This window comes from Perognathus longimembris, chromosome 2, assembly GCF_023159225.1.
Source record: "Perognathus longimembris pacificus isolate PPM17 chromosome 2, ASM2315922v1, whole genome shotgun sequence".
In the NCBI taxonomy this organism is placed as follows: Eukaryota; Metazoa; Chordata; class Mammalia; order Rodentia; family Heteromyidae; genus Perognathus; species Perognathus longimembris.
In genome coordinates, this window is record NC_063162.1 from 100647759 (window position 1) to 100672449 (window position 24691).

At 39.2% G+C, this 24691-nt stretch overlaps 1 protein-coding gene across 1 annotated transcript in view; it reads left to right on the top strand.

Annotated features, from left to right (window-relative positions):
- Nucleotides 1-12343: 12343 nt before the first annotated feature.
- Lamb4 (laminin subunit beta 4) overlaps nt 12344-24691 on the top strand; it is a 90287-nt gene continuing 77939 nt past the window's right edge. Inside the window, 3 exon segments of the mRNA XM_048339790.1 lie at nt 12344-12377; nt 20242-20399; nt 24133-24268. Coding sequence (XP_048195747.1) covers nt 12344-12377; nt 20242-20399; nt 24133-24268 — 328 coding nt within the window.

The following is a 24691-nucleotide window of genomic DNA, read 5'->3' on the forward strand; positions in this document are numbered from 1 at the left end:
CTCTCCAAATATGAAAACCTACAACAACTTATGATTGAAGGAATGCTCAGTTTCATTTGCCAATAAATTGGTTTCTCATAACTTGCATCAAGTTTAATTTTAAGTAAAGCTTTTTATATGTAGATATTTTGTTGAATTTATTGAATTTGTAAATAGACTTAAAGTGTAGATGCTATATGCTTAGAGGTGTGACCTACAAATAAACATGCAAACAATGTTTATGTTGTACTGTATAAAAAGTAAACTAATTAATGCAGTGTGTGGGAGTGGAAAACATCTAAATGTCTTTTGTGATTTTTCCCCTTTTTTGTTTGTTGTTGTGAAATTGAAGTAGTGAACTTTTCTCCACATTATTTCAGCAGGCTTATATTTGAAATCTTCAGAGTTTTGCCGATAGAGCACGATAGACTTAGTCACCTGGCATCTTTGACAAATGCAGATGAAACAGTGTGAAGCTTGGGGTCAGGGTGGCCCAAAAGCCTTTCATGTTTCCCTATTCACTCTTCCCAGACCAGCCTGTCTGCTGGAAAAACAAAACTACAGAATAGACTTGCTGGGCCTCAGAGAGCAGCACAACGATGAAAGTCACTGTCACTTTGAATGTATCAGTGCTTTGATAGAACAATGAAAGTATAGTTTTTACTCTTCCATAATGAGATGATAAATTGATCTGGGCTTGAAAGAATCAATCCTGTCATAATACAACAGATTTTGTATTAAAATTACATGTGGTTTTAAAAGTTTCTCTTTTTTGTAATTTATTCTGTTCCTAGTGGTGTGTGAGTGTCCTAGCAATGGTGTATGTAACTGTTTAGGCAAATGTGACTAGAAATCATCACCAAAAAAAACTGATTATTAAACAGTCTTGATCTCTTTGTAATTTTTAACTTTTTCAAATGTATTTCCTAAATGTTTTAAAGTGGTACAGGTTTTGGTTTTCATACATAGAGAAAATTAATCACAAAACTAAACCTAAGAGTAAAAAAAATGAGGCAAATCAGAAACATTTTTTATGAAACAGCAGGAAGAGATACTTCTAGTCTTTTGGGGGAAAAAAGACACTGTCTCCTCTCTCCAAGCTGATTATCCCAAGTAGGACCACTACCTGACCTCTGCCCTCCTCAGACATAGGCATCTCTTTTATTTTTTTTAACATGCCTGACTTAACATGCCAGTTTGGACATTTATAAGTATCACAAGTATGTTATCCGTTCCCTTTCTCCACCCTCATTCCTCTCACTACCTCAAAGTGGAAGCTCTGCACAAACAGCTGAAGACAGGCATGTCCCATGTTCTATTTTCTTCTCCTTATTCAACAGTCCCCTGAATCTGGCATCTGAGACCTACTGCCTCAGTGCTCCCCTCCCCGTGCAGTTATTTGAAGAATGGGTTATGTTAAGTGAACTAGAAGATGCCGTATCATTCTTGGTCTTTCTGTTCTTAGGGGATCCCTGCCACTCATTTTGGAACAGCCATCTCTGCCACATCCTTGCTATGGCCCAGAGTCCCAGATCAGAGCCTCCATCCACATTAAGGACCAGGAAAACATAAGCTATCTGACCAGAGAAAGCATAGCTCCCCCGCTGGTATAAATCATCTTGTTCAGATGGGTTTTAGGGCTGGTTTTAGAAATGGTTTTTGGAGTCAAAGAACTAAAACAATCTCTTCATCTCAAGTGAAAGCTCTCTCCAACATGAGATATTTCTGTAAATGACCAGCAGAGGGCTCCCTCCAGCAGCACAAAAGAAATAAGACTGTCAGGAAAAGCAGAAACTGTGCAGGTTGCTTTGATACTCAGACTGTGATCTCAGGGAAAATCATCACCAGCTACAACAGGGGAAATGGGATTTGCAACTTTCTCTGATGAGTTCACAGCTTTCAGGGAGTTAGCATGAGGCAAGTGAGCTTGTTTAATTCCCTCCTTCCTGGGAAGAGATTGTGCTTTCTGTAGCTCCATGGCTTTAGCTATGTGGTGAAGAAAGGAGCTGCTGAGTCCCACTAGGGATGATTGGAGGGCAGGTCCTTAAAATCATTTCTCTCTATTTCTCCTGATAAGCTGTTTTGTCTGCCAACAATAGTTTGATGCTTAAAGATTATATACCCCTAAAAACTTAGAAAACAAAAACTTCAGTCAAAACACAGACAGGCTCTTTTTACTTAGACCATTGAACTGAAGAGAGGAGAATTCCCATTCCAGCTCTGCCATTAACTAGTAGTGTGACTGTATGCATGAACCCTCATCTCTCACCTTCCCAGTCCTGCTTCCTTAGCTAGAGATCACAGGGAGCTGAAGGTTTCTGAGACATACCTAGCTGCTTGTGAATCCTATGGGTCCTTGTAATAAAACAAAACAAGGATTCTGAGAACCTTCTGGAGCCAGGTATTTTGCAAAGTGGAGGAGGGACATTGACACCATGTGTGATTTCCTGCTCTCGGGAGCCTAGACACCAGTGTGGGGAGAGACAGGAGAAAGTACCCATGAGATGACTGCAGAATTCCACACTGCAGGGAGAGCAAGAAAGGGAATGGAAGCCATCCCCTGAGAAGTGACAGCGGTGCCCTGCCCAGGAGAGGTGGTGAGGAAGACTGCCTGAGGAAGTGTGAATTGTGAGGCGAAGGACAAGGAAGAGACCAGGTGGCAGCACCACCAGCAAGTCTGAAGCAGGTGCAGGGGCCAGACCAAATTGGGCCTGAAGGACACGTGACTGTTTGGGTATTCATTCAAGGCAAAGTGAACAACAGGAAGTATTGGAAGAGTGAAAAGCAAGCATGTTAGGGTAAGCTTTGTGTTGAGGGAAGGAGGAATTATGGGATGGGGTCAAGGTGATGTTCAAAGGGGTTACAATTACATATGTAAGGTATATTCTTTAGGTAAGAGCTGGATCTGTAAGACAGCACTGGAGCTTTAGAGAAGTGAGTGACTTCTGAAGAACCTGAGCAAGTAAAGGAGAAAAGAGCAATTAAGATTGAGGGAGTCAAGGGACATGGAGGGTCCAAGGGTTGTTCTTAGATTTCTGATTTGCCCAACCACACACGAGGTTTACTTAGCTGGGAACAAAGAAAAAGAGCCAGGCTTGCAGGTAAGTTACATATAACTTTGGGTTTAAAAAAAAAAGTGAGCTGCTGGGCACCAGTAGCTCACAACTGTAATCCTAACTACTCAGGAGGTTGAGATCTTGAGGGTCAAAGTCTGCAGCCAGCCTAGGCAAGAAAGCCCATGAGACTCTTATCTTCAACTAGCTTCCATAGAACTGGAAGTAGAGCCGTGGCTCAAGTGGTAGAGCACTAACTATGAACAATAAAATCTCAGGGACTAGGGCCTGAGTTCAAGCCCCAGTATCAACACACGCGCGCGCGCGCACACACACACACACACACACACACACACACACACACAAAATAGAGCTGTTTTTCTGAAGGGGAACTGAACCTCTCATACTTAGCAATGACTACGATGAATCTTTTTCACTCTCCTTATGCATTAAACTCTATCCCTCTTCCCATTTATTACAAACACTTCCAAAAAAGTGGTCTCATTTCATTTATCTACTGAAAAGATAAAGGGAGTAGAGAAGAAAGAGGAGGGAAGAAGAAAAAAGCAGAAACACCAGATCTTCCCTCTCATCTTTTGCTGCTTTACCATTCTCAGCCTCTACCTCCTATGAAAGCAGAGGAGCCATCCTTTCCCTCCTGGGGAGGACCAGTCTTTCTACACAGGTGGGTGCATCTCCTTCTGCTTTGTGGACTCTCATTCATCAGCTATCCCTGCTTCCCTAGGCTGTCTCTTGACATTAAACAGTTCAAGTCACTCGCAAATAAACGCTGAAACCTTCAATTCCCATCCCATGCACCCCTTTTCAGTTATTGTCTCCTTTTCTTGGTCAAAAAAAGTTGAAATAATACCAGAAAAAATGTAATCATAGAAGCTACTGTTTTTGTGTCTGCAAAAATTATAAAACTTCTCCAATCCCACTCACTTCATCCTAAAGACAAGTCTTTCTGGGACGGTAGCTGTAGAGCTCATTAGTTTAGAGGATGACTCACCAAAAAGAAATGTTTAGCACATTGGAATCACCTGGGGAGTTCTAAATGCCTAATTCCTGCCCTCCCAGTCTCACAGAATCTCTGCTGTTACTGCCTCAGATGTGCCTTGCACATCGTGATTTTCCAAAGGTACCCAGATGATTCTACCGTGTGGTTATGAGGATGTCAATATAAAGAAGCAACTTGTTCCAGCATTACTGTGTGTATTGAATTTTTAATTGTGTGTGCTTAGAATTTTTAATGTTTCTTCAACAACTTTGGTGGATGACAAATTCTCTTGTATTTGTCTCATTTAAAAAAAAAAATATCTAGAAGCCTGGTGCTGATGCCGGTAATCCTAGCTAGTCAGGAGGCTGAGATCTGACAAGCACAGTTCAAAGCCCGGACGAAAGTCAGTGAGACTCTTATCTCCAATTAACCATCAGAAAACTGGAAGTGGTGCTGTGGTTCAAGTGGTAGAGCACTAGCCTTGAGCTGAAGAGCTCAGGGACAGCACCCAGGCCCAGAGTTCAAGCCCCCAAACCAACAACAACAACAAAAATCTAGAGAAAATACATCCCTCATAAAATGTTGACAAGACTATAAAATAGTACAGATGCTTTGGGAAATATTTTAACAATTTCTTTAAATATTGAATATAACTGTACCAAAGCCCAGAAAACACTACTCCAAGAGATATACCCAAGATGAAAACTTATACTTACTCAAAGACTTGTACATGACTGTCCAGAGAAGCACTAATTGCAGTAGCCTAAAAAGAACACCAACATCAATGAACAGATGATTGGATAAGCAAAACGTGGTATAACCGTGTAATTAAAGAGTACATCTATATAATGAAATGCAATACTGTTCAGCGTGTGTGTGTGTGTGTGTGTGTGTGTGTGTGTGTGTGTGTGTGTGTGTGTACCTGAACTCAGGGCCTAAGCACTGTCCCAGACTTTTCCTTAAGGCTACTGTTTTACCACTTGAGCCACAGCCCCACTTCTGGCTCTGTGGGTGTGGGTATGGGTGTGAGTGTGGGTGGGTAATTAGAGGTAAGAGTCTCACAGACTTTCCTTCCTGGGCTCATTTTGAATTGTGATACTCCAATTTCAGCCTGCCTGAGTAGTGCCCAGATCTAGTTCTCTTAAATATCCCCTCAGTTCCATTTACCTCAGTCTCTATAGCTAGGGTACTACTTAGTTAAAATGTTAACAACTTTGGTAGATTAGTTAAGGTTCAAGGCATTGCTGGCGAGGCAAGCTGAGACTAGACTACAGAAAATGCTATTGTTTCAGAATTCCCAGTTGTAGAGCATAATTATCAAAATAAAAGTTGTAAAGAATAGACTCTCCCTCCTCCATCCTTCAGAGATCCTCATAGTCTTATTTATGGGGAGGGATGGGAGAAGAGGAAGGGAATTCGTAAACAGTCCTAATTGAGAACTATATTTTCAAATCTGCAAACTCACAATGACTCAGCAGGTCTTCTGTGATTGGTCAGTTGTCCTACACTTCATTTGTGAAGAGGAAACCAATCAGAATGCAACCCAGAGTATAAAAATCCCTAGACAGGTGCCACTAAGGACTTGGAGAACAGATGTGCAGACACACCTTGATGGAGAACTGGACACGACTACAGCCAGCTGGAGCGAAAACACTAGTAGGCATCACCTGCCACTGAGCTACCACACTAAAAAGGCATTGCCTGCCACAGTCCTGCAACTTGTCAGCTCCAGAGCCAGAGGAGCTATATAGCTCAAATGGAAAATCAGAAGAAAATTCTGTACTACTCCAAGGCAGATTCTGAGGAGAACAATCAGATAGTCTCCGACTAAGCCCTTGCAGGCTATCTGGACCTATTAGAGGAGGAAGTGGAACAGTTTGTTATTGGAGAAACTCAGTAAACTCATTGCAGATATCTGTTAAGGGACTCTGCCTGGGGTCACTCTTGAAGTAGCAGAAGGCTGTTTATCAGTCATGTCAAAGAGGGGTTTTCTTTTCCTCACTGCCGATGGATTTTTATAAGCAGGCCCACATCTAGCTGTCCTTTCTGGGCTCTGTCAGCTCCATTAAGCACTAGAGTTAGCATCGTGCATGCTCACAAAATCCCATTAAAGCCTGACTTGCTGCTTTATGGTCTCCTGAGAGTGAGCAACCCTTCACACATCTGTCAGGACTTGCAAGGCTCATTGTGTCCAATGAGGACTCCTTGGCTATCATGAAATTTCCAAGTCTGAGCAAATCTTTAGCTGCAACTTCCCAGCCCAGTGCTGCAGGGAAGAAATGGGGAAGAAATAGGATTGTCTCCCTGTTCTGGTAGAAGAAAGCACTGTGGTATTGCATCTTAGGCTGCCTTTGCAGGAAGTACCTTATCCTAAGAAAGAAACATTTACTTTTCCTACATTTTACTTTTGTTTCATGGAAGGCAGTAAACTGTAGATTTACAACCAAAGAAGTGTGATATGTTATCTACCTAATGGAAGTTGCCTCTTTGAGGGTTCCTATGACTAAGAAAAAGAGCTAGAATTCCATTCAGCCAATTGTGGTTATTTGCTTCTGCCTATCTTCCTTAGCCTGTCCTCTATTTCCTGTCTTGAGAGAACAAGAGAGAGAAAGGAGAGATCTGGAAAGATAGTCACTGAAAGACTGTAGGTTTTCATATGATTTTGAGTTTCTTCTTCATATGTCTAATGTGATTAAATGAGCATATATGATTTTCCAGGAAATTTGATAAAGCTTTTTTTACTTTTTGGAAATTGAAAGAGGCCAAGATTGCTTAAGGTGAGCTACACTGAGGGAATACTTCTGACTCACTCTCCCACCTGCATTTTGTTGTTGTTCAATGGAAAAATTGCTTTTCTGGAAAATAGTGCCTATCCCATGCTCCATCCCTAATCCTAATCCTAAACCTAAGAGATAAAGATTAATCCATTTTGAGCTGGAAGTAAATAACTCAAGACAGCGTTTTTACCTGGAAAGAGTCTATGGTGACTTATTCATGATTATTTAAAGGCAATTTCTGAAACAAGCCAGGTTGACACTTTGAATTTCATTATAAAACTGGAGACACACGTGTAAAGGTGAAGCCCTCAAGGTGAGATTTAAAAACAAAACAAAACAAAACAAAAACACACAGATGCAGTAGGACTTTTAAATGTACATACTTCTGATGAGATCGAGCACGTTCAGGGTGGTATGGCCATAGACTAAATGTACATACTTCAAAAGGAATGGAAATGCTTTTTATGAAATTCCAATATTTGAAATAAGATACATAAAGATTTAGTGCCTCATTTTTGTGTTTTGCACAATAATGTAAAAGCCTAAAGGAAAAATAATAGCGTTAGACTAAAGAAACAGCTTGCTAACCCATCAAATGAGCCAAGTGAAAAGTTTCTCAATATCAAACTCCCTACTCCAGTTTCTGCCCCCAAACTAGGTACTGCTCTGGGGTCTCCTACAACCTGGGACTTTGGGGGCTATTTGGCTGGAATAAGTTAGATGATTAATATTCACACGGCATCCTCTTCACTTAGTCTTAAACTGGAAAAGGCACGGTTGCTTCTTTTCAGGAGCAGGCTTCCTAGCACATCGGAAGTGAGCAGATTAGCCTGACCTGTAGGAAACAATTATAACAACAGTGGCATCAATTTAAAATGCAGCAAATAAAAACATGTGGCCGGGCATGAGTGGCTCATGCCTGTAATCCTAGCTACTTAGGAGGCTGAGATCTGAAGATGGTGGTTCAAAGCCATCCAGGGCAGGAAAATCCATGAGACTCTTATCTCCAAAAACTATTCAGAAAAAGCTAGAAGTGGCTCTGTGGCTCAAGTGGTAGTGGTAGGGCACTAGCCTTAAGCACAAATAGGCTCAGGGACAGTACCAAGGCCCTGAGTTCAAGCCACAGGACTGCCAAAAACATGTACATATCAGACAAGAATCACTAGAAAGCAGCTCTGAAAAGACACTTAGAGACACATGAAATTAGTGCTTGGAGATGTATGCTGAGTTTATTATTCAACAACGTGTTGAATGAATACCTCATTTGGCTGAATTCATATCTGAGGTATCAATTGTTTTTCTATAAGATACTCTGTTGCCTGAAGATCTAGGAATCTCAAATACATCTTTTAAAGCAACCAATAGCACGATCCACTGAAACTGTACAGGCTTGGCATGGATACAGATACTTTAGCATCCTGATGGGGGGTACAGTTTCACATTCTGCCTTAGCTGCACTCCTGGGTCATAGCAGAAGAATGGAACTTCAAATCATGTTGTTTTGTCCAAAGAACTTAGGCATATAATAATTTCACCAATGGTATAGTTGTAGAATCTAAGACAACGAGTGTCCAGTTAGCACTGGAGAGAATGTTGTAAACACAAACAAAAGTATTTCACTTGAATCTCTAATTTAGCTTAAGTATCAAGACATTTTCTAATGACCACAAACAAATAAGTTCACTGCAAATTATTTTTAAAAAACAATAGGGTTGGGGTGGGTCAGGGAAAGATAGAGCAATAGCAATAAAAAGTTGATTAAAATATAATTTATGCACATATGAAAACACAAGGCAAAAAAAAACACCCTAAAAACAAAATACCTCTGCATTGGAAAAACATTTGCTGCAAAAATTCATGTCTGTCTCTGTTAGTACACAGGATGTGTGTAAGTCACAACCTAAACCAACTTCACAAATCACCTTTGTTGGCAGATTTTGGAATTCCTCTTTTTTTTCTACTCAGAGGTGCCTTAGGGAGAATATTTTCTACTTAAAAGGACTCTCACCTTAGGTGTGTCTTTACATGCTCTGTTTGCTGCCTGTGCCTCCCAGACTCTGCAATCCCGGTAAGTCTCACCCTCTGTCTCACTGACATTTTGGCATTTTAGGGATTAAAAAAAGGTACCAGCAAGTTCACAACTTTCAGTGGTAGAGAGAATCAATATTAAGTTTAAAAAAGGAGTATAACATATTAGAAAATTGTTTATAATGATCATATTTACAGAACAATAATCAGATGATGTTCATTTGCAAGGTTATTGCAGTGTAAGACAATGATGCATGGTGAAGGGCTCCCTGACAGGAGCCTTCCAGCCCCCTGAGAGAAGCTTCAAATGACCCAGTGCTGTCATGCATTCTGAGGGAGGGGATTCCATGTCCCTCCAAGAGTCCACCACTCAGAGACAGTCTCAAAAAAAAAGATGGGTTTATGGAGATATCGTTTTTGACCCTTTAAGAAAAGGTCTGAATTCTTCTGAACTATTTATCTTTTCAAAATATTTTATTAATGTCCTAGATATGTATAAAGATTTTATTTTAAGAAGCACATGTGTCTATTGTAATTGAAAGAAAAGTGAGTATGTAGCGCTGTCTCCTGTATCCTCTTTATGCACTTTAGGGAAGAAAAAACAATATTGAACTATTTAATGATTCTTGATATAATGTACAAAATATGTTATATAAACAAACAAAGGAAAGTTAAACATAATGTATCTGTGATAACTATCACTTTTGATGTATGAAAATATGTATTTCAGGGTGCTGGTGGCTTATGCCTATAATTCTAGGTACTCAGCAGGCTGAGTAGCCTGAGAATAACTGTTTTAAACCCTCCCAGGCAGCAAAGTCTGTCTGGGAGAGTCTTATTAAAGCCAGAAGTAGAGCTGTGGCTCAAGTGGTAAAGTGCTAGCTTCCAGTAGTAAAGCTCAGGGACAGCACCCAGGTCCCAAGACACACAAAAAAGTATGAATTATGCTACGTGAAATCAGCCAGTCACTGGAGGATGAATAGTACAACACTGAGATATTTAGAGAGGCCAAATCTATATAGAAAATAGGACAGTAGTTGCCAAGGGCAACAGGAGAGACAGACATGAAGACTTGTTCAGTGTATAAACAGTTTCAGTTTTATAAGATGAAAAGTGTTCCAGTTATACAACATATAAATACAATTAACTATATACTTTAAAAAAAAATGGTTAAAACGGAGTCAGGCACTGGTGGCTCACACCTCTAATCCTATCTACTCAGGAGGCTGAGATCCAGAGGATCTCAGTTCAAAGTCAGCCCAAGCCAAAAAGTCCACAAGACTCCATCCCTAAAATAACGATTAAAAGCTGGACTTGGAGGTATGGCTGGAGCGGCAAAGCACCAGCTGAGCAAGAAAGTCAGACTAACATGAGGCCCTAAGTTCAAACTCTGAGAGTAGCAAAAGAAAATTGCTTAAGATGGTAAAAAAATTGTATTATGTGTGTTGTTACCATAATTAAAAATAGATAGCCAACCACTCATATCTTATACCTGTAATCCTAGATACTCAGAAGGCTGAGATCTAAGGATTACAATTTGAAGCCTGCCAGGGGAGGAAAGTCAGTGAGACTCTTCCTGAACATTTGGAAGGTACATTCAAGACATCACCTGGCAACCTAGTGTAGGTGCTCAGTAGGCAGGGGAATTACTAATAAACTGTATGATTCTGTCATATACTTCCTCTTGAGAAGCTGAAATGTTCCTCAGCTAATTATTAATAAGAGACTGGTGTCTATTCTAGTTCAGTTTGAGGTCACATTCACATCTTTGCATCATGATCTTCATTTGTTTGTTGAAGATGATAACTCTCAGACAAACCAAAGGATTCTCAGAAGCTCATTTTCCTCAAAGAATGAGAAACTGTGATGGGAAGGTAGCTTTGTTGCAGAAAATGCTGTACAAGAGCCACTCTTCCACTTCCTCGTAACTGCCTATAATCAGCAGTGCAATTTCCAACTCGTTCCTAATTTCTTGGAACTCAGCAATCTCCATCCCTCCTAATTTACATAGGAGGAGAATTTGGCCCATGGTCTGTGGTTCACAAGGGTCTTTCAGCTTGGAATCTGCCCTGTGAATGGATCCCCCATCGGAGAGAAAAAGGAATGGCATGGTGTTTCCAGTTCATGGCCTTAATTACCTTCAGCAACCCAGAGCCTGAATCTGTTCAGGCCCTGAATTATAGGCTAGACACAGTTCCACATCTCACTAAATTCAGTATCTTAATTATGATTATTTTCTCCAAATGTTGCTTATTTCACACATTCTTACTAAAAGGACAACCATTTTACCAATTGTTGTGCATTCCTGGGCATATAACAGTATACAGGTAGGAGTTCTGAATCCAGGGCAGCATCAGAATTGGGAATTTCATATTATTGAAAGTTTCACTTAGCTGGGCACTGGTGGCTCACACCTGTAATCTTAGCTACTCAGGAGGCTGAGATCTGAGGATCATGGTTCAAAGTCAACCACGGGCTGGAAAGTACATGAGAGTCTTATCTGCAAATAACTAGCAAAAGGCTAAAAGTAAAGCTGAGTCTCAAGTGGTAGCACACCATTCTTGAGTGAAAAAGCTAAGGGACAGTGCCCTGAGTTCAAGCTCTAGGACCTGCACAAATGAGGTGTATGTGTATTCCCTCTTTATCAAGGCTCCCTAATACAGTGAGTCAGGAGTGGAGGAAAGGAAGAAGGCTCCAGCTGTCTCAATGCTCCTCAGTAAATGGTTAAAACACAGCTCTTAGAACAAAAAGTCTGGGATACACTGATTGAAGCAAGTGAACTGCATCGCATGATATAATTTTGTAAAATTATTTATATGCAAGGAAAACTGTAAAATACACAGTAAGATAATAATGGAGGTAGTATTTCCTTTTGCCTGTTTATCTGAATTTTCCTTTTTTCTATAATGAGTATGTGCTAATTGTGCAGTTTCTTAGAAAATAAATTTGTAACCAAGAATGGAAAAAATAGGCTAAAATTAAAAATATAAAAAATAATTGCTTTTGGGGGGTTGGTTGTGAGGCTTGAACTCAAGGCCTTGGCACTGTCCCTGGGCTCTTTTGCTTAAGGCTAGTGCTCTACCATTTTGAACCACAGTTCCACTTCGGGTTTTAGAGTAGTAAATTGGAGATAAGAGTCTCTCAGGGACTATTCTGCCTGAACTGGCTCTGAACATCAATCCTTAGATCTTACCCTACTGAGTAGCTAGGATTACAGGCAAGCCACCAGCACACTGTTATGCATTTTACAGCATTTCCTAGAAACTATTGAATTCTGTGTTATCAAAAATGGCAAACAGAAATAGCAAACAAACATTTGCAATATTTTATACATCCTTGTTTCTTAAGGAACTGGGCATTGTAGAGGATATTTGTGTTTCTACCATTAGGCAAATTTGACAGTTGTCAAAGAATATGTGTACTTGTCGATGACTGATTCTGTCAATGGCTGACCTTGTCTTTTTTTAACCTAGAATAATAGAATTTACTCATTTACTGAAGAAAGAATGCAATTTCAACTGACATTTTTTTTGCATCTTGGTGAGTATTAAAATCCATGTTTTTCTTGTGTGGCAATGTCCTACAATATTTAGTAGAAATAGTTTTTAAACATGCCCACTTGTTTGCATGGCTATTCAATTGTCCAATTATGTCAAATAATTGAAGAGTTCCACTCATAGTTTGATCTCCATTCATACTTATTTCCTCAGTCCTTGCTAGAAGGCTATAGCCAGCACATAGCAGGTAATGCAAGATACTAAAGAATACTGAGTAGTGTCCGATTCTTAATTTATAAATCCAATGCCTTTATTTTTTTTTTCCAGTCTTGGGCCTTGGACTCAGGGCCTGAGCACTGTCCCTGGCTTCTTTTTGCTCAAGGCTAGCACTCTGCCACTTGAGCCGCAGTGCCACTTCTAGCCATTTTCTATATATGTGGTGCTTGAGAATCAAACCCAGAGCTTCATGTATACGAGGCAAGCACTTTTGCCACTAGACCATATTCCCAGCCCCTGCCTTTCTTTTTTTAAATATAACCTTGCTTCAAAAATTGCTTCTCCCAGTGATGCGGCCTTGTGAACATCCCATAGACAAAAAAAAAAAATCTATCTACAATTGTAAGTAAACAGCATTCTAAGATAAAGGGCCAAACTCTTCTGTCTTTAATGAGCTGAGAACAATTTGCATTAATCATAGAGAACATGTTTCCAACGGTTACTCTCTTTGGCCTGCTTTTTTTCTATGACAGCCTTGCTTTTGGTTACAGAGTACTTGGAATATTCACTTCAAAGATTCATGCTGAATTTCTTTGAACTTCCAGGATCTTGCCATTTAGTGTTGCAATTCCCAAACCCTGAGGTAATTTCCCAGTTACATTTACTGGTGAGAGAGGCAGAAAATAATGCCAGATGGGGATCACTCGTTTGTTCTCTGCTGGATGTTGCCTGCCTCAGGGAAGAGGCCAACCACAGGCCAGTGGGAGCAGACTCCTGAGCCACCCTTTTCTTCTCCACATCCCTTAACCGTGAGGCTTGTTGCTGGCCTTATGCGGTAAAAAATAAATTGTTCTAATATACGTCTGCCTTCAATGAACTAAACTTGTATCCAGAATCAGAAAGAACCACTAGCAATCAGTCCATGTTCTCTCTTTCCCTTAGACTCTGTGAAAGTTCTAAACCAACCTCTGGCTGTTGGGCAAGTGCTTGAACATTTAGGTATCCTCTGTCTCTGGGAAGAATGCTTTGAAACTAAATTAGCTTTGGCAGAAGGCCTTGCTGCCATGGGTCCTGGATTCCTAAACCAAGCTTTTGCTAATCAAAACCAAATCTCCAAGACTGCTTCAGGTCAAACTCATAAATTAGGTGCCCCAGACATCTTCAGTGTGGGCATTTCCTAATTCGTAGTTTGCCCCCATATCATCAGTTGTGAATTTTCTGATTAGTAGGTTGACTGTAGGCAGTGTATAAGTAATGGAGCCCCTTTGAACACTTTACCTTGCATTCCGACTGAGGGACAGAAGAGAAAGAACCATAAAGTGCATTAGCCCCCAGGTTTTGGGAATTGTATACAAAGTGAGAACTTTAAGTAGCATGTATTCTTTGTCACTCTTAGTAACTAAATGTAAGTGTATGTGCATATTATAAAATTCTAAAATGAATTCGAATATATGTGTAGATATACTTGATTAAGAAATTGTGTAGTATGTTAAAACACTAAGTAGAACAATTATATGAGTGATCAATACTAATGATCCTTCACTTTGCAGGAAATCTGCTGCACATTTTCTTTACATAATCAGATTTTCTGTGCAGTCCAGGTATAAAACTTAAACTTGTGTTTCTAATCCCTTTGGGTCAAGTTAAAGTTCATATTTGCACTTACACTATTGCAGGAATTATGTCTTAATTTTTATAAATCAAGTTCTGGAATACTTTTTCTGAAAAGTATGCATCTGGCCAAAACAAGTTTGGCCAAGTCAAGTTATAAAAACATGTTAAATCTCTAAGGCAACAAATTCCAATAAAGTAATTCAAGATGTAACTTGTCTAAATGAATAAATACCTAGAAGGGAAATCTTACTTAATCCACGTGAAGAATCAACAGAACTATTATATCTGACCTTGTTTTTAAAAGTCTCTGCTTATTGAAGTCCAAGCTTCTAAAGTTATATGTCCTCGTTGCCAGTTCTGGGAAATAAAAGGAGATGTGGTTTGGATTGTTGGGTGGATAAAAGGAAAAACCAAAGTAATCAATTGAAGACACTTTCTTGTACTACAAAAAATGTATAACAGATACTTTTCTCCATATAACTACCTCAGAGAAACAGAAAAAGAAATGTACCTATGATTTAGAATCTTCACAGTGAAGTTGAGAATAAGCAATTTCTTGTTCTAATTGTCATTTAGTAACTTTTGAGAGGGGAGACAAGCTATAGAATTCATGATCTAGCTGGCTAAGTTTCATGACTAATGAGTACAAATAGAATAGTTATATTATCAGAACAGTTTATATGAACACACATTAATAAAATAGTTTATGTGAAGGTGTACATGTAAAAAAGAATATGAATTCCAAGAGCCTATAGTTTTGGAGATCAAAGTGAAAAAAATCTATTAAATGTAAAGCAAGAATGTGAAAAAATAATTTTCTTCTTTTCACTTCTTTTCCTTTCTTTATTAGCTTACTGGATTAACTTACTGGTCTGGCCTTACTCAGATTTCACCATTGCTACATGTACTCATGTATGTGCATTTTTAATTCTGAGCAATTTTATAACATTTTTAGACTCCTGTGACCTGGGCTGGTGTAGAGTGCTTGCCTAGGAGGCATGAAGCCCTGGGTTCAATTCCGCAGCACCACATAAACAGAAAAAGCCAGAAGTGCTGTGGCTCAAGTGGTAGAGTGCTAGCCTTGAGCAAAAATAGCTCAGGGACAGTGCTTAGGCCCTGAGTTAAAGCCCCAGGACTGGCAAGAAAAAAGAAAATACACAAGTTTGAGGATAGGTGTGTGGTTCAAAGGAATTATACTGATTAAAAAAAAAGAATAGTTTCTATAGTGCATAATGCCACTTTGTAGGAGTTTTGGATAGCAAAGTATGGAAATAGGAACAGATTTGTGGTTGTCAAAAGTTAAGAAGATGGGCAGGAGGGTGGCAGGTTTGGGCAGGTTATAGTGTAGCACTAGGGATCCTTGAGGTGATGAAATTTTGAGGGGGTTGTTATATGTGTTGTAGGGGGTTATGTGTGCGTATAGGCCTTGCAGTTGCTAGGCAAGCACTCTACCACTTGAGCCATGTTTCAGCCCCTTTTTGTAATAATATTTTTTAAGGTAGGATTTTGTTTTTTCTTCTAGGCCAGCTTGGACTGTGATTTGCTATTTATACTTCACATGTATCTGGGATGACAGTTGTGAATGCTTACTCCCAGCTACTTATTACTTGAGATGGGATTTTGTGAAATTTTGCCCTGGTTGACCTCTTTGGTCTTCCCAATCTTTACCTCCTAATTAGATGGGAATACAGATGTAAACCTCCATACCTTAATCCCAGATTGTTTTTGTTTGGTTGTTTGGTGCTTTGAGTATTGATAATCATTAATTTTCAGTAGACCCTTGGTATCTGTGACTTACATTTCCAGGAGACCCCTGCTGAGGAAAACCTGAAAATGCTCAGGATATATAGAATTCAGTGCTATACTATTGATTCTTGATTTATTTTTCCCATTAGCAACCCCAACTTCCCCTAAAGACATGCTTGTTTTCAACAAATCACAAATTTTCACCTTATCACTTAAACTAAGCACATTAACATTCACTTTGCGTGTGTGGATGGGGGAGCTGTATGTTTCCATGGAGATATATCTTTACAAGATTAAGAATAGGGATCACATGATGATTTCAGCTGATGATGTGGGACTGATGGAGAGCTTCTCCCAATGAAGAGCTATGTGATCTGTATGCAGAAATTTCAAAAAAAAATTTGAAATCTTTTCTTGACGTTTGTATGTTTGTTTGCTTTGACCACCTTTGGTAACAGCTGTGTATGATACATCCAGGAACAAGGTAAGCAAATGGCATTCTAGACAGAGAGATTTGGCAGTCTTGTAGTCTTCTATCCTCAGTTGAACCTTCCCTTTTATCTCATTCCAAAGTTGTTCTCAGAGCAAATATTGTTAGTTTTAATGAGGCTGAATTTTCCAGATTTCCCTTTGGAGCATCGTGTTTTGCTGTCAATTCTAAAAAATCCTTTGCCAATTTCTAAATCCCAAGTATCTTCTCCTATGTTTTATAGGAGTTTCATTGTTTTACACTTAAGTCCATGATCCATCTTGAGCTAATGTGTACATGGTTGCTATTCAGCGTTTTGCCTCTAGAAATTTAATCACTCCATCAGCATTTATTGAAAGGCTGTCTTTTTGTACTGGGGCTTGAATTCACGCCCTGAGTAGTCTCCTTGAACTTTTTTTTGCTCAAGACTGGAACTCTACTACTTGAGCCATAACTCCTCTTCTGGATTTTTGGGAAGTAAGATTACAGGTGGGAGCCACCAGCATCCAACCAGAAAGGCTAGTCTTTCCTGTGCTAAACTACCTGTGTGCCTCAAAATCAACTGGCATATGTCTGTGTTAGTCTATTTCTAGGTTCCTATTCTAGCCTGTTGGCCTGCCAGTATCACACTGTCATGCTTACTTTAACTATATAGCAAGCTTCAATGTCAGTAGAGTAATTCCTTCCCTTTATTCTTCTTTTTAAAATTTTTCAAGCTATATTAGATCCTATACTTTTCCATCCAGAGACTATTTTGCTTTTTTACAGAATCACTAAAGTCTACTTTGGCCTCCAGAATCAAGAAGGGTTCTAATCCTTTAATTGAATGAGAAATGGGTCTATATTGTCCTATTCAAGTATATTTTTTAAAGAAGAGACACAACTATTTCTATAAGTAGCTATCCACAAAATATTGTGGAAACTCATTGTGTATGCATTCAACTTTATATACATGCTAACTTTAGGTCTGATCTTCTTTACAATTCTACCTTATTTTACTCAAACTTTTCAACCTATTAGTGTTATTGCTTACAAAAAAATATAATACATAACCTAGTAGGGCAAACTCTACAGGCAAAAACTTGTTCAGGCTCTCCTCCCCACCCCATTCGCACAGAGGGAGATGCAACAGTTGTCTTAGAATTATTCAAATGCTGGTCTGTTTCCTTTGTCTCTTTCCTATAGCTAAATTGATGGCTGTCAATTTTTTGTTAAGATTTGTGTTCATAAATCCATAGATAATTTATTAAATGCTCCAGAGTGAATTTCATTCTATTTCATTTGTATCTTAAATCAGTTCCTGAAGTCCAGTTTCCAAGACAGTTATCCCCTACTTCCAAAATTAAGGCATTTCTACACTAGAAGACACTTAAATAAATTTAGCACTTCCAAATGTTTTTCTTGTGTTGAGTATAATATTAATCTGAACTGTATAAAATAAATTTCAGAAATGTTAGTTCAAGTAACTTTTTAAAAAGGTTTGCTTTTGTGGATTCTTTTTTTATAGAAACATTCTATTTTTCATTTTCTTTATTTGTGGCATTATAGTTTGAATTGAGGTTCTTACATTTGATAGACAGATGCTCATATAAACATTTCTAAGTAATTTAATATACCGCTGTCCACTGGAAATATCCCAAAGAGGGAGATAGGGTACATTAGCTCCTCCCCTCCACTACCACCACTGTTTTTGGTCATGGGCATCCTTTTTGATCCTGTTGATTTCAAATTCATTTCAGTACATTTTATCTTTAACCCAGATCTGTAATTTGAATAAACTGAGACTCAGCAATTATTACACTTAATGCCATGCAGCAAACAATATTGGGATCTTTCATCATATATCAATAAATGTAAAGGTGTGGTACATATTTTTCCAATATTAAATAAACATGTAAGTATAGTTATTAGATAATGCCCACCTATATCTAAGCATTTACCAACCTCTGCTTTCTCAGTCATTCCATAATCTAAACTTGATTCTGTTTTAGAGTCTAGTTAAGCAATATTTTTCTAATTTAGTGTCAATTGCTTTAGAGTTAAAAACTTTTTTGTAAATACACAAAAATAGAATTGTGGCTCAGGTCATTGATGCCAAAAGGATTTATTGGTGGTATTTACTTCCTCTGTGTCAAGAAAGAGTCATGTTTGACTACATTGATTACTCTCAACCTATCCAAATCTTCTACATAGAGCTTGTAGTTTTCTTACTATTATTTTTTTAAGAAAAAGAAATGGCTACCCTTTACCTGGAAATTTCCAAGCAATAGCAACTAGCTTCTAAATCACTTACATTCTCTTTTACCCCTTTGCTATCTGATACTTAGGACTTAATTATGTTTTATATTATTTGCTATGATTACTGACCCTATTTAATAATAGTGAACTGAAATTTTAATGCACTTATAATTTTTTCTTCATATAATTTCTTATATGATGAATGATTCTAACTTTGACTTCTGAATGGTATCAGGTGTAATAATTCTATATCTTTTGGTATATATTACTTGTGGGGTGGTCACTGTGATTTTTCATACATATACTTTATAATTTGATCATATTTGTCTCCAGGGTGTAATGATTTTTGAGTTTTGGTTTATTCAAAATACAGATTTGGATCTAAGATGGGTATTTCTGAAATATATTGAACTGAACTCAGATACAATACTGATTTCTTTAGAACATAACATTTAAAGCAAGGAGAATTTTAAAAATAGCTTTTTTTTCTGCCAATCCTAGGGCTTGAACTCAGGGTCTGAGCACTGTCCCTGGTTTCTTTGCTCAAGGTTAGCACTCTACCACTTGAGCCACAGCGCCACTTTGGGCTTTTTCTGTTTATGTGGAGCTGAGGAATCGAACCCAGGGCTTCATGCATGCTAGGCAAGTGCTCTACCGCTAATCCATACTCCCAGCCCCTAAAAATAGCTTTTAGGCAGAGATATTCTCTCAGAGGCTACACATAAGTAATAAAATTGAAAGTGAGGTGGGCATTGGGTAGTGCAGCTCCTATAATGGTCCTACCTTCTTGGAATCCAGATCCCTTCAGGTCAGATCTGTTCAAGAGCAGGAATTAAAATGGCTGAGTTTGACATAGCTACTCTGTCTCTCACTTTCACCCTAAGGAGCTTGATTTTTCTCCCACAAGCATTGGAACCAAACAATGCAGTTTTCATATTTTAGGAAGCTATTTCCAAAGATTTCTTAAATCTTCCTGTTTCCTCCATATGGGTTTAAAAAGCAGATGTGCAGATAGGGTTAAGATTCTCCTTCCTTAAATCTATGTATTCTTCTTCTTGCTTGTTTTTCCTAAATGACACACAAGAATTCCCAGAAAATGGAGATTGTCTCCAATCAGGATCTTCAAAGCAGAGCTGGAACCAGGGATTTGTGTGCACGTGATTTATTGATAGTGCTCTCAGGAATGAAAAAGATGAAGGTTGCTGGACATTGGTTGTGGTCCGATGCTAGAGTTGGGCTCCCACAAGATGTCAAGATGAAGGGCTGAACATGAATAGCACCGTGGAGTTGACCTCAGCCCAAGTCTATGGAGCCAGCCCTTTGAATGCTCTACCCATCATTCATTGGCTACCAGCTGCTCCATGTGGGGACTGGGGTTACACCTGGGGTGATCTCCAAAGTTGAATTGTGCTGAGTGCACCAGCAGCCTCTACAAAAAGATCCACAGATCACAAATATGATGGAAATGTGGCTCAAGTGCCTGTCTAGTAAGTGCAATATCCTGAGGTCAAATCCCAGTAGTAAAAAAAAAAAAAAGGAAATAAACCCAACCAGCTTAATCTTACTTCTTGAGGCATTGTGCAGTTCTGGGGCTACTTTACATGCTGTTTCTGTTGTGTTCAAGGGTGGCTCAGTGGCTGGAAAGCAGAGGATGAATGTGGCAGAGGTGCCTGCTATCCAAGCCCAGGCAATCTCCTTGTGGGACGCAGTGCACAGCTCACCGCATCTTCTACCTGTGGGCTGAAAGGATTCCAAAAGTACTGCATTCTCAGCTACCTAGAGGTATGTTGATACCTTGTGCACTTGCTGGGACATTATTTTTAATGCCTTTATTGTTATTACAAAGGTAAGGTACAGAGGGGTTACAGTTACATAAATCAGGTAATGGGTACATTTCTTTTGGGACAATGCCAATCCTTCCCTTGCTCTCTCCTACTTTTACCCTTCCACCCCATCCACAAGTTGTATAGTTCCTTTTCAACATAGCATCTAGTGAGTACCCCTGTGGCATCTGTTCACCCTTTGAACTTGCTGGGACATTAGTTAATCAATTATATCAATTTTTCCTGCAGGCCTGGGGCTACTCACAGCACAACAGAGGGAGACCATTCTTTTCCCTGGACTGGCACAATGTAATTCAAAGTCTAGGAAACTTTGATTATCCAGAAAATATAAAAGACCTCCCTTATTTTTGTTTTCTGTTACCTACAAAATTAGACAGAAAAAAAACTTTTTTGGTTTAAGCTTTGAATCTATAAAATCCACGTTTCTACTTGGCTGCCAGTGTTAGTTCCACATAGCTGAGCAGAATCAACTTACTCAGTAAAGATGAAAACAAACAAATTAAAAAAAAAAAAAAAACAGGGGCTGGGGATATAGCCTAGTGGCAAGAGTGCCTGCCTCGGATACACGAGGCCCTAGGTTCGATTCCCCAGCACCACATATACAGAAAACGGCCAGAAGCGGCGCTGTGGCTCAAGTGGCAGAGTGCTAGCCTTGAGCGGGAAGAAGCCAGGGACAATGCTCAGGCCCTGAGTCCAAGGCCCACGACTGACCAAAAAAAAAAAAAAAACAACCAAGAGGCATTGTGCTGAGTGGGAGCCTATTTTAGTCTTAGGTAGGTAGACAAGGTATAGAAATCTGGGTGGATTTCAGTTTGCAGGGGGTGGATCTGCTTTGACCCTCCTCCCCTGTTAGTGAAATCCTGGGGCTTAGGCTAGTCACAGCAGAGGATCACAAGAGCCCAATAGCTATACCCTTATGAACACATAAGATGATGCTAAGTGAAATGAACTCCAGGTTATGGAAATGACTGTTATTTCACTGTTGTAATTACTTTCAACATGCCATATGAAACCGTAGCTTCTATTATTGATGATTCTCTTGTATCCCCTTCCTGTGGTTGTACCTGCACTATCTCTGTATCTTATCTGAGTACATTGGAAATTGTGTATACTGGTATTAGAACTAGGAAACTGAAAGGGAATACCAAAATCGAGAGACACAGGGTAAAAAGACAAACGACTACAAAAGCAATACTTGCAAAACTGTTTAGTGTAAATCAACTGAACAGCTCAAGGGGAGGAAGGGAAAGGGGGAAGGGGGAGGGGGGATGAGGGAGGAGGTAACAGTACAAGAAATGTATCCAATGCCTAACGTATGAAACTGTAACCTCTCTGTACATCATTTTGACAATAAAAACTTAAAAAAAAAAAAAGAAATCTTGGTGGAGCCAAGTGCCATTGAATCACACCTATAATCCTAGCTATTGGTGAGGATGAGATAGGAGCCTTGCAGTTAAAAGCCAACCCTGGCAGGAAAGTTCATGAGATTCTTATCTACAGTTTACTACCAAAAAGCCAGAAGTAGACTGTGATTTAGTATCAATCTTGAGCAAAGAAGCCAAGCCAAGAGACAGTGAGTGCTCAGGCCCTGAGATCAAGACCCAGTATCGGCAAAAACAAACAAAATTCTGGATGGATTGTACAACCAACCATATGCATATGATAGCACTTGAAAGCTGTATAGCTTCAAAACCATAAATTCCAAGCAATGACATTTTTGTGCCTTTCACCCCCTTAAAGACAAGTTTTATTAACGTGCCAATGGCTTCTCAGGACACTTTCTCACTGTGTACTGTCACAGAGCAAGCATCCAAGGTCATCTGTGTGTCATACCTGCTGAAAACTCTGAGGTCATTGAATCTACCCCTTCAATAAGAGGATGTGCAGAAAGGAAGTTGGACATAAGCCTAATGTTAGAGGCCCAGGCTTTTCCATGTATTGTTTATTTAAGGCAAGTTGTTTAGGTCTCTGGGAAATGCATTGTATTCTACTTGGTGTCTAGTAAAAGATGATGGTTATAAATAGAGACAATACCTGGGTGCTTAGGACTGTTCTGAGTTTAGGAAATACTTATGTAAGAAAGTAAAGGCTCTGCAAGTACAAGGAAATTCCAGGGTGGAAATTTGGCTCCGCTCTCAGCTAGGTAGCATGGATGGCCCTGCAAGTGACTTACCCAAGGCCCAGTCCACTGGACAAAGATGCAGTTCTCAACCCTAACATTAAACATTTTCTGACACTCCCATTTGCCCAGATTATACTGTTTCCTCTGACATTTGCTCACTGTTGTCATGAGCTACTATAGTCTGACAATAATTAGAAACTGGCATCCCTCTAAATAGAAGTTAGACCATCAAAAAAATAGCCAGTCAAAATATAAAAATAAAGGCTAATTTTATCCAAGGAGTGACAGCTTAAAAATTGTTTTTTTAAGGGGGCTGGGGATATGGCCTAATGGCAAGAGAGCTTGCCTCGTATACATGAGGCCCTGGGTTCGATTCCCCAGCACCACATATACAGAAAACGGCCAGAAGTGGCGCTGTGGCTCAAGTGGCAGAGTGCTAGCCTTGAGCAAAAGGAAGCCAGGGACAGTGCTCAGGCCCTGAGTCCAAGGCCCAGGACTGGCCAAAAAAAAAAAAATGTTTTTTTAAAAGCTCCCAAATATTTCAGACTGACAAAAATTGCAGGTGGAATAGGGAGATAGTTGCATTTTAGGAAAGTCAAGAAAGAAGGGAAAGATCAAGAAATCCAAACACTTTGGAGGAGGAATAGCTTGTACTAAAGTGCTACAACAACAGGGTTCTTGTGTGCTTGGGGAAGAGCAAGGAGCAGGAAGCAAGTATGGTTAGAGCAGAACGACTAGTGGAAGACATGAAAACATGACCCTGGTTAGACAGTGCTGGGGCCTGGAAGACACATTATGGACATCCACATGCTGTTTACTGAGTACCTGCTGGATGAGGACCTGTGCTGCTGTAGGCAATTTCTGGGACCAAAGGTTGTAATGAACAACAACTACTTCCTAGAAGCTTTGCAAAAATCTCCTCTGAGTCCCACTGTGCAGCCATTGACAGTCCTTTGGAAAGCTTTCTGCAGCCCATTCGGTGTTTCAGTGCAGGCACAATGGACACACTAATGAAACAAGCTTAAAGGCCAGACTTTGGCCTCGTGACTTTTGAAAAGCCATCCTAAGCAAAGCTAGTCCAATCACCAATATGACCTTCTAGTCTGCAAGACAGGAGGGCGGGCCTCTTTGTTGTGAGCTTAATGGAAGTCCACACTGTGACATGAAAATTTTGTTCATTTGCCAAATATTCCCTTTTTAGGACATAAGTTAATTCAAACTCACAAAGCCACCTTCAGTATTTCTATGCAGTTTAAAATAACATCCAGATTATCTGCCTCTTACATTAGAGAAAAAAAAATGTTCAACATAAATTTAACTTATGTTCCCCCCTTGTATAAATTTTTAAAGTTTCCAGGTCATATTTTAATTTCTTTTTGTATTTAAGCACCTGTTGATGGGAAAAAGTAATGTCTTGTTTTTTCCTCTGCTTTTTATTTTTAGCCTGATTGAAAGACAGATATAGTGAGGACAGCTTGTTTTTAAATTCAGAGCAACAATAAGTAGTTACAAATTTTTTATTTTTAATTTTCATGGTGGTATTTTCCAGGAGGAGCAAAAATGCTTCATCTGTGACTCTCGACTTCCATACAATCCTCACACCCAGCCCAACAGCCACACCATTGAGAATGTAATCTCGAGTTTTGAATCACACAGAGAAAAGACATGGTGGCAGTCTGAAAATGGTATGATTAAATTGTTTTCCATTCTTTTATTCATATTTTAATAAGACTCCTTTCTCCTTGTGTGGTCTTAACAATATCACAGCAAGATGTTATCGACCAAAAATGTGGAACATCTTATAAGAACTGAATTCATTTCCATTTTAAGAAAGAATATTTTCCTTTTGAGAAATCAAAGTGCATCTTAATCAAATAACTCTAAGTGTTTCATTCTTTCCATGTGGGAAAAGAAAATGCCTCTGTATCTTTTAGTTCTTTGGAAAAATTAATCCTAATAGAAAACTCCACTGCTATAAATTGAATAAAATCAGAAGTCTAAGGAGTACCAAGTGTTCTTCCTCCTTTCAACACACAAGGAAGACAGAGAAAGAACACTTTACTTCTCCCTGTGAGCCAAAGATCTTAATATAAAATTTGAACTGAAGA